At 41.5% G+C, this 11,036-nt stretch overlaps 1 protein-coding gene across 2 annotated transcripts in view; it reads right to left on the reverse strand.

Moving 5' to 3' along the window:
* The window catches only part of LOC111066220 (uncharacterized protein DDB_G0283357), a 34,387-nt gene extending 23,351 nt beyond the window's left edge, over positions 1-11,036 (reverse strand). Inside the window, exon 1 of one of the 2 annotated variants that reach the window (XM_041596191.1) lies at positions 10,340-11,036. In XM_041596191.1, coding sequence (XP_041452125.1) covers positions 10,340-10,641 — 302 coding nt within the window. In that variant the 5' untranslated portion in view covers positions 10,642-11,036. Of the gene's footprint in view, positions 1-2,620; positions 3,782-10,339 lie in introns of those variants that run through there. The other variant, XM_022354651.2, reaches the window with a different exon arrangement.

Here is an 11,036-nt window from a genome sequence, read left to right on the forward strand (position 1 = left end):
ACCAGAGCGGCAGAGTGCCAGTGCCCCAAAGAAATGCCTCGACTATGGCTATACCGTAGCGGCTATGTATGCTAATTCCTAATGGATTGATAAATATCCAATTATTTTGTATAACACATTCCAAGCCCCCCCACCCACCGCAAAAAAAAAGGTTCACTCTTCTCATAGAAGAGAATAGAATACCTTCGTGTACTTTTTTGTACTGGAACTAATTCCCAATAGAGATTTTAGAGCTTTTTTGCTGGCTAAAAAACGTATCATTGCCACGCTTATCGCTACCACAGATCGGAAGCGTTTAATACGCGTTTGTTTTGTACGAAAAGCGTGAAAATGCTTCACAACATGGTAGAAAAACAGTAACAATAATAATTGTACATAATAGTAAAATTAATTGCTAGAATTATATTCAATGATATTCGGCAGATACATTGTTCCCATAAGCGAACGGATACACACACACACACGTTGAGTCTCTGCAACAAAATTTGCAACAAAATAAAACAAAAATACCACAACCCCAACAACTGCTCTCATTCCTTGCATATATGCATTATGCATACCAGATCCAATTCCAATTTCCCCTGATGGCCCTAAAGGGGCACGAAGGGAAATACGTAACCATGTCATACGAGTAGGTAAAAACAACAACAAAACCGAATGCAACAGAAAAAGAAAATACGAAACGAAAAACACTTAAAAAATGAAGAAAAAATACTTGAAAAAAATAATACAAATTAATCTTTTTTCCCCCTGATAAGAGACGAGATCTATTGCGCGCAAAAAAATACGAGCAAACCTACCCCTGTGGAGGGGGGGGGGGCATCTATGGATGGGGCAGAGTGTCAGCAGATGGTGTTCTAACCGTTCCCCCTGTTATTTTTTTTTTTTTACTTAAAGCGAACCCTCCTGTCGGATTCATCAAAAAGTGTGGTGAGGGGTAAGAAAGAATGTGATTGGAATGAAAAAAAAAACGTATCGTGAAAAGGGTATAATAAGTTTGGATACGGGATGTGCCTCTGTTTCAAGTACGGTTTGTACGGAGCGGTTATCCGTATCCACTGCTAATTTATTGAAATTCATTTACTGCCTCGCACAACAAAAATAAATGGACTCAATTTGAAACGAAAGAAGAGAAAAAAACCAAAAAGCCAAGAGAGCATCGGCGCTGAGGCGGCCATAACAAGAGCAAGGCAAAAGATGCACAAAAATAGCAAATGGCAAAAAAAAGAAAAAAATTTATAAGAAATAAAAAACAAACAATGAAAATAAAAAGAAAATTCAGTTAACTTTCTGATCTTGCTGACTGTCAGTGGTTCGGTATATTGGTTGGCATATTGTAGATAGATCCACGATATTTTACCCGCCCCTCCGGCAGTTCGAATGCGGCGGGACCTTTCCCAACCGAAAAGAAAGTAAGTCTCATCAGGTTTTGGTATCTTCTTTCGTGTTTCTTTTTATCTGTTTGCAGTATCTGCTGTTGGGTGTGTGTCTCTCTTTCCTCCGAGATCTCCAATGTAAATTAGTTGGGTGTGAAAGTTGCCTGCGCGAATATTATGTAAAGATCGGGTTTTATTTTTTGGTTCAAAGAAATCAAATAAAAAAAAAAAGGTATACACCACAGATTTGGGAGCTCTAAGATCCAGTAGATTCCTGAGATCCGATCCCTATTAAATAAAATTGATTCCCAGGCAAGTGGGAGATCGTTATCGATCGATGTCTTTTGTTAAAAAGTTCGATTTTCATACGAGTTTCTATACAAAAACACAGAAACACTCTTTTGATTAATTGCAATTGAAGCTCTTATCAGACACTCTCCAACTCCCCATCGTGCGGGGGGCTAACGATCGCGCATTTGGAAGGTTGTGAGGTAGGTCAGGGACACACAAATATTGTGACAAAATGTGGTTCCCGTGGGATCTCTGGTTCTCCCCCACCACCAGCCCCCAATCGCAATCGCAACAAGTTCTCGTATTTGTTTTCCGCACACTATAAATAATACTCTGGGAATCGGTCACCTCTTTCGACTCTAGTGGGAAGAGAAGTGTGGGAAAGACCCATGTGCCGGCTCCCCCCACATTGGAGAGCAGCTGTTAAAACTTTTCTACTTTAAACAATTTTTTATCATAAGTACGAGAACGGGAATAATTTGTTTGCTTTGCTTTTCTGCGGTTTTGGGGAATGCCAATAGCAAGCCACCAGGCCATGCTCTGTACTCTGTTTGGCCCTGTTCTATTTCACATTCATTGTAGCACCATTGCCTTAAAAGTGGATCAGGTTAAGTGCCAGAAGGCATGGGAAGATTCCGTCAATCACTCAATGATTCAAACTATTTTGGGTATCCTTTAAATTAATAGTTTCCATTTCCTCGAGTACTCGATAAATGAATCATTAATAATTGGTTAGCACTGTGAAATGGATGAAATGCTCCCATCAACATTTGCTTTAGCAAGAGTTTATCTTTTGTGAATTTCCACATTTAAATTTTTTTTTTTTTAACCTATTTGTACAATATCTCTTAGTCATTTATCGTCTGGGAAGGAATCTTGTGTTAAACTGACTCACTTTTCACCCTTTCTATCTCCCTCTCACTTTTTGTTTGTTTTGTTTCTTTATTACTTACTTTTCCCTTTGGCCAATCCACTGGCCACCTGAAGGAATCCATAGACGGCTATCACCACGCAGGGCAGGGCTATAACCCCAAAGGACACGTAATCCATGTGCTCAAAGTAGTTGGTGATTTCCTCCATTTTTGAGTGATTTTATCTTTGATTTCTTTTTTGGTTTTTATTGTATTTTTAGTCACATGAACAATAAACACTCGAACAAAAAAAACGTTACTTTTATTTTTTGGTTTATTTTCCAAATTATTTTCTTTCACTTTTTCTTTTTGCTGTTGTTGTTGTTGTTTTGGTAAGAGAAACTTTCCTGTTTTCTTTCTGCTTGGGGGGGCAATGCGCAGGCGCAACGCGTATTATTTTTCTTTTTTGGTATTTTTGTTGTTGAATTTTTGGGTTTTATTTCGTAAGAGTTTTCGCTGCGGTGCCGCTTCTTCTTTTTTTTTTTTTGGCTTTCAAATATATTTTTGGTTTTTATTTCAAGCGTTGCTGCAGCTGCATATGCACTTCACTGCGTTGCTGTTGTGGCGCCTCCTCTATATGAGGCGTATGGGTATCCTTGCACCGTTGCTCCTCGTTGGCGTTGGCAGTTTTTCTCAATCGTGGATGCCACTGTTGTGGCTCTGACTGTGGGTGTTGTTGTTTTTGTTTTTGTTTCTGTTGCTTCTGTGATTGCTGTTGCACAAATAACAACGCCATCGTTTGGCACTGCAAATCGGGCGCAACTGATTTGCATCGGTTTGGTATCCACAAGTCCAGACACAACCGAATCCAAATCCGAATCTAAAGTTCTCAATGGGAACATACGAGTCTTGGTCTAAGTGTATCTGAAAATGTGTGGCTTGTGGTGTGGGACTGTGGGGACTCGGAACGAAACGGAACACTCGCGGAGACGTGAATTTTGGCTTTGGGGGCTAATCGGGTCGGTCGGTCGGTGCGCACTGTGGGATTCGTCGTTGTGCTTTTTGTTTGTAACGTCGACGACGGCGGCAAAACGTCGACTGGTCTCATGGTAGAATTATTCACAAGGTACGGGGCACGGCAGCCATGCCGTAAAGATACACTCTCTGGGCCCCAAACTTTGGGGCTCTCTCTCTCTCTTTCTCTCTTTCTTTGGCATACATGTGAGCGCAGGGTACAACTGGCTTGAGGTGGGGACAACTCTGCGAGCGCTCTCTCTGCCGCCCTCTTTTTGCGGTGATGATGAATGTGAAACTCCAGCAATGTGGTTTGGCTCTCACGAACCGAACCGAACCGCTAACCGCAAGCTAAACGATGTTGGCAGCGACAGCCAAGAGAGAGAGCGCGCGTGCAAGCTCTGCTCTCTCAGACTCTCGCTCCTCTCTTCGCTCTCTCTATCTTCGCACGCGGTTGGAAATTGGCGATCAGAAAAGCACGTGAGTCCGAGTCATTCGGCATTTAAAACGTCTTTAGCCCCTTCAGATGGCAGATGCCAGAATTTTGTAGAGAGGATTTTTATTTTCTGTTCCCTTTGGAGCGCAGGGTATGTGCATGTGTATGTAGATCGCAGGCAGCAGAGAAAGCGCATTTCGATGATGAAATATCGAGTAAAAGTTGAGTCAAGGATCGGAGCCGTGCAGGGGTTTGTTGACCAAAAGACACGTAGCACAAAGAACATGCGCCAGTTTGAGAGGCACGTACTACTGTTGTGTCTGTTTGTGGCGCTTACTTCCACTGCTATTTCCCACTACATGCCCACATGCCCCCCACCGCACACGCAAACAGTCAAACAGACAGACAAACTTTCCATGGGGCCACGTCAGCAAACGGCCGTTGACGTTGGCTACCAATTACAAAATGAAATATAAAAATAAATGTCGTCGGCTGATCCTATCCTCCTTCCACATAAGCCACAAACCCACTCTCCAACCACCTCAAACGGCTTTGACCAACACGTCAGCAATAAAGTTTGTCCTCCGTAGGAGTATTTGTCCTCATTGTATGTACATACAGTGTACATATGTACTACGAAAAACGATATGTAAATGTATAATTATTGATTGGCTAAGTTAATCACTCAATGCTACGAACCATGAACTTGCATACTCCCAGGCGGAACCAAAGAACTGGCTGGAAGAAGCGAATACAGAAAATTATACTGCAGAATATCCTTTACTAACTATCTTTCTCTTTTTATATGGCCAGTAATTCGCACTAATATTTCTATATGTACATACATATATGTATGTATGTTTACTCTTTTTCTGCCTGTAGTACGGGGCTATACGTGTGGCGCGTCATGCAGAAGCGTCTCTCGGTTGCGTTTCTGCCTGAAATTCAAGCTTGGGTACTACTACTTTGGGTGGTAGTTTGAAGTACTACCAAAATATTGAAAGATCTCATTCAACCCATTGTTTTAAACAGTTTCCAGAAGTCTTGTTTAGTCTTACCATCCACTTTCGATTGTTTGACAATCTTTGAGAATTTCTTTAAATATTTCTGCATCACAATAAATAATAGTAAGAGCTATTGAAATGGATGTATTTCAGTGCAGAAGTTTCCTTATATTTCAAAAGTCTATACACATGTTTATACACATGTACACATGCTCATTATAATAATTACGATTACGAGTGTGTGTTCCCCATTTAGATATGGCTTATCAATGCATTTCTGGTTTATCTTTATATGTACAGAGATGGAGTGACCTCAAAAAGCCCGTTATCGAGCAATGAACCACAGATGTACATGTGTACATATGGATGTCCTCATTCCAAGCCAAGACCAAGAACAAGGCACGACACGTGTCCTTGCCCAATAAATCCCAAATGAGCCACTTCGCTCAAGTATTTCGACAGGAAAGATATTAAGGAAGCAACAAAAGAAAGGGAAATTGCAGCCTGCCAGCCAGCCAGCCAGCCAGCCAGCCAGCCAGCCGACGCCGTTGCCACAGTCACGCCACTGTGTGAGGCAAGAACAGTTGTCTGGTCATGTATCTGTGTATCTCCTTCTACTTTCTATCCGTATCTGGCTGTGCCTGTGTCTGTGTCTTTCAGGTTCAATGAATTATTTGTTGTCCAGAGAATGTTAATGACTTGGTTGACTCGTGGCTGCTACCCCCGACGCGTCGATGGAACCTCCCTCATAAACCATGCCCCAAAGCTACTTCTCCTCCTTCATCCAACCATCCCCCCCCCCCAACATTGAACTTGTTTCCAATTCAATTCAATTTGGCCAACAACCCATCTGGCTGGGTGACTTTTTGGCTGTTGTCTGTCGCCTTGTGTTGCTGTGTGTTTTGGCCATTGAACCTGATCCCTCCACGCCTTATAGACACACACTCTCTCCATCTCTCTCTCTCTCCCTCTTGCACCTCTACCACCTCCTCAGCCACCCTGCCTCTGGCTTTTAGCTTGTTTTTATTTGTTTATTTTGGGTGGTTATGAACCCACATTTTGGCCATAGTCCGCCCTGATATCCGATTGAATTTATGCGCGCTTCGAAATTTATTTAGTACATTGCATTTCATGCTAATTGTTTACGAAACGCAACAAGTTTTATATAAATATTTTACGTATATACATATGTACATACGTATCTAAATTTTAGTCTTGGGGGAACTCTTGAACAAATGCGCAGTTTCCAAATGAATTTTTTAAGTGTTTTCTTGTTTGTTTTCTTCTCTTATTTTTTCTCTAACTTCTTTGTGAATTATTGCACATATTTTAGCTATTTCCTTTGTTTTTGTTTTGTGGTTCGAAAAATTTTTATGTTTTTACCGATTGGTTTTACATGAAAAGGGAGGCGTGGCACTTACTCAGGGGCTGGACAGGCAGACATACATATAGTCTCGTGTCAAGCTAATAGGAAATATATTTTACTCACCTGAAAAGATAGAAAAAAGGGTATTCAAAATTAGTACAAGCTGTAGAAAAATGCAAGGAAATTGCTAGACAAATAAAGATTAAATAAATCGAAAATCGTAAAACCCTAAAGCCATTTCAAGATCGAATATCTAAATATTTTGTGAATATCTTTCTTGGCCTTAAATGTAGCTTCAGGTTGTGGTGCATTGGCCATAGCCTTATCGATTCAATCGCAATCATCGATTACTCAATCGAATCGTTGATTGCAAGCCCAACAATTTCTTTCCTGTTGCTCTTTCAGCTCTTTCCCTATGAAACTTTGAACTTTTCGCGTGCACAAAAGCTCTTATCGGAGTAACGAACCGAACCGTTAGGGTTTTATTTGCGAAAAGCGTGTGCGCAGGCCGCTTTAATCGGTCACCGAAAAGAGAGCTGGGGAGTGAGAGGGAAAGTGAAAGAGCACAAGAGAGAGAGGGAGAGATAGCAGGTGCTTGAACTGTTTTTTTTTTTTTTGGGGGAATTGCAGCAGCGTGCCCCTGTCAAACCCCTCCCCCCTGCATGCGCTGCCTCCGCATCCGGTTGTCGCGCGCGTGTCTATGATGTAGAATCAGCTGCATGTGGCGGATGGTGGCACTTGGGTGAGTGAACCCCTATCCGATCCCACCCTGACTCTGACCTTGTCTTTGCCACAACGCAAATTGTTGGGGTAGGCGACTCTTGCCAGGGGCTTTGTTTGGGGTGTGCGTTGTGCCCATCCGCCATCCCATTCCCGCCATGGGGGGATGCCAGGGCAATGCGCTAAATAATTAATAAATTGTAAATTATCATCGCCTGCGCCTGCTGCTGCTGCTGCTGGTGGCTGTCGTCATTCAATTTGCATTGCATGGCAATCTCCTCTCATGGTCAGGCGGCAATAAACAAAAATAAGTGCAACACAAATGCAATCGCAAGTGTCGAACTGGGCTATACCCTAGTAGGAGGTAATATCACGATGTATGGCCTGGGCATGGGAATTCTTTTGAAAGGGGTCCTTTAGTCAACAGAAAAGGTGGACTATGTCTGTGCCATAGAATGATAACGGAGAAAGTAGAATCATAATCTGAACAGGCTTCTTGAGTTGTATAAAACTTTAAGACTATGCTCGAATTTAATATATTCATCTTACTTCGCAAAGACAGGGTAAAGGCAGCAGCAACAAAATAATAAGAATAAAAACTACAATTACAAGACAACAACATTTTTGTTTTTATTTTAATTTATAATTCGAGCATTTCCTGCCCACGTCTCCGTCGCTCTGCCTTTGTTCATCTGCCACTGCCACAGGAAGTATTAAGTAAACGTATATGCACATGTACATACATAAAGTATACATACATACATATATGTATATGTACATATGTACATATATAGATTCATTTGCAAACACGTTTGGGAGGAGGAGGAGGTGCAGGTGGAGACATCCAGCCGCCACCTGATGTCAAAAAAAAGTATCCCAAAAATAAAGAAACCAACCGAACCGAAAATTAAGCAAAGATGAACTGCAATCTGCATCAGATCGCGGGATCTGTCTGATTAATACGGAAATTGAAGCACACTGACATGTTGTTGTTTTTGGTGGTTTCGCTTTGTGCGGAAGTTTCTTAATTGAATTAATACTTAATTGCATTTTTGCGTTACTCGACGGAATGCATTTGTTTCATATTAATTGATAAGTAAAATATATTTTTAGCACCACGTGGCGTATACGCAATATTTATGTATGGGGGGAACTCTTTTCGGCGACACTTGGTGCAAGGGACTTATCGCAACAGCAAACAAACATTTTCATCTCGCAGTTTTTTGTGAAAATCATTGCAGACGTTCAACAAATTTGAAGATTTATAGCCTTGATGGCAGCTTTTTGCAAGCCAGCGCAAAAGCCAGGATATAATTTCGTAATGGAATATGTTACAGCAGGACGAACGCACCCCATCTCTTGAACATAGGCAACATAACATTTGTAACATTTAATAAACATTTTGAACATCAAATAATCGGGTATAAAATTTTTCGTTCGTGTATTGTTTCCAATGCACGCACACAAACGCACTGAATGCGAACGTGTGAATGTATGCGTGCGTCATTGTCATTGAGATGTTGCAAATGTTGCAAGTAAATATATACATATGTTTTGTTCAGTTAATATCTGCGTTCGCTTTGATTGCATCTATGCACACTCCACTTAAGACCGTAATACTTCAATTGAAACAACTCCATTTAATAATTGGTTTCTCGATGAAAAAAAAAGAACTAAATTTGACAGATTAATTATTTTAAAACAGTTCAAATCTGCGTTAGCTTCGATTGCATCTTTGCACACTCAACGTAAGGTATGCCGATGGTCCACTTAATACCGGAATAATTCAATTGAAACAACTCCATCTGATAATTTACCCAACATGGTTAGCCGATGAAAAAAATAACTAAATTTCACAGATTAAATATTTGGCCACCTCTAGGGTTGCCTACAAAATGCAGAGTTGCCTTAACTTTTTGTTGTACAAAACCGACCAAATTGCACGTATATTTTAATGCACATAATTTAATATGTTCTTTAAGTATTAATATTGACTTTCTAACCATTTGGGAGCATCATTTGGTTCGCATATTGACCACTTTTAGTGTTAATCGCGATAACCCCTTCCACACTACGCTCCTGCCTGATTACACTAAAATGGATAATGGATATATGTACATACATATGTAAATGTTAATGTGTATGCGTTTAATGCGATTTACATTTCCGAGTGCAAGTTGAGGCTGGTTCTGAAGGCCAAATGAGCGAAAAGCTTACGCTATCTGACGCTTTCTTTGGGTACAATTGTGTGCGTTTAGGGTGTGTGAGTGTGTGTTTGTTCATATTTATGCCTGTGGCTTGTGCTGTGTGCAAATTGAATTCTACTGCGACTTTAGTGCATTGAACCTACTGTTTATTTAATTTTCATTCCGTTTGTTTTGAGCTTTCGATATACAAATGCGGGTATGGTATTGTATGGGGCGCTAAGTAGAAACTGCTGATATTTTGGCAGTTCAGAAAGAAAGAGCTTGCGGGAGGGAGGGAGGGAAGGGAAAGGAAGCACAACAAATGCCAATGCCATTTCTACACTGTCTCTCTCTCTCTCACTATCACTGTCACTCTCTGTGTTGTTATTTGTTGTTCTTTGCTGTCCCTAGCTTGTTCCCGTGCTCTTCCCATCATTCGGGACCACATTTAACCTCGAAAACAAACTTTTCTTTCGTCGCCTGAAGTTCATTGTCGTGCTTCAACCTCGTGAGTGCGTTGCCTGTCTGCTCTCTCTCTCTCCCTCTGTCTCTTTCCCTGTTTGCCGGCCCATTTATTGCCGTGTGATGATGTTTTTGTTTCTCTTTCTGCTGCGCATCATTTATTAAAAACAGAGAAGGAGAGGAAGGGGTATGAGCGAGAGATTTATCCTTGACAGGTCAAGTTTTGGTCAAGTGTCAGCAGCGACACTGCACAGTGGAATTGTAGCAGTTATTTTTTTTTTTATATTTATTGAAAATTAACATGAAGACATGCAAATTCGTTTAAATAAATTTGGTGGGGTTGGTCTTAAATATTCCTTCGCCTTTCCAAAGATGTACACTACACAATAATAATTCCCTTGGCAATTGCATCACTTAATTAAGCTGCAATTTCAATTTGATTTCGTTTCATCAACAAAAACAAAGCGACATCGCACCACTGTGCCCAGCTGATTGCTTCTCTGGTCACAGCTGTTCGGTGCGCGCGCGATTAAAGCGCGTCAAATAAAAAACAAGTTGAGTTGGCCAAACCAAAGCAGAGAAGAGCAGAGCAAAGCAAATAACGAAAGAGTCACATCACATCACTTCACTCACATTGTTGTTGGTTTTGGATTGTTTTCATCACTGCCAGTGTTGGGCAATGTCGGTGGGGGTGTCGTTGCTACACTTATGGGGGGTCTGTTCTGGACAAACATCCGTTGCCTATGGGGATTAGAATACATTTTCGCCTGTTGTCTATTGTTGTAGTAATTCGTGTTGCTGGAGTTCCGGGGATCGAAGGATCTCTTGTGCTGCTTGGGCTGCAGCTCCCGTTCCTGTTCGGGCTTCCGTTTAAATGCCGCGTGGGTCTGTGGGAGCATGTTTTCCTGGTCTCCGTTTGACCTTTCCAGCAGCATGACGCGTTTGTTGCAGCTTCACAGCTGCCGTGGCTGCTGTAGTTTTCTATTTATGGCACTTATTTGCTATTTGCATAGTTTAAAGTTCGTTTAATGCAAAATATCTTCTTTGCAAACACAAAGAGACGCCAACGTTGTCTGGTATGCTCCCGTTTGGCGTCACAAAATGATCATCTACGCAGCACTTGAATGTAAAACTTTCGGGGCACATTCCGCCTCCGCCTTGCTCTCTTCCGCGGACTGCGCGTATTGTAAAGCACTCTGACCTCAAAGGAATCAACCACGATACGACACACAAAAAAAACACAGTTAATTTGCTAAGAATCTAGCGCAAGAAACGGCACACAAAGTTCTCGTTCGCTGGCCGCCCAATTTGTTGGACCTCCCCGTGTATG

This window comes from Drosophila obscura, unplaced genomic scaffold, assembly GCF_018151105.1.
Source record: "Drosophila obscura isolate BZ-5 IFL unplaced genomic scaffold, ASM1815110v1 contig_97, whole genome shotgun sequence".
Lineage (NCBI taxonomy): Eukaryota > Metazoa > Arthropoda > Insecta > Diptera > Drosophilidae > Drosophila > Drosophila obscura.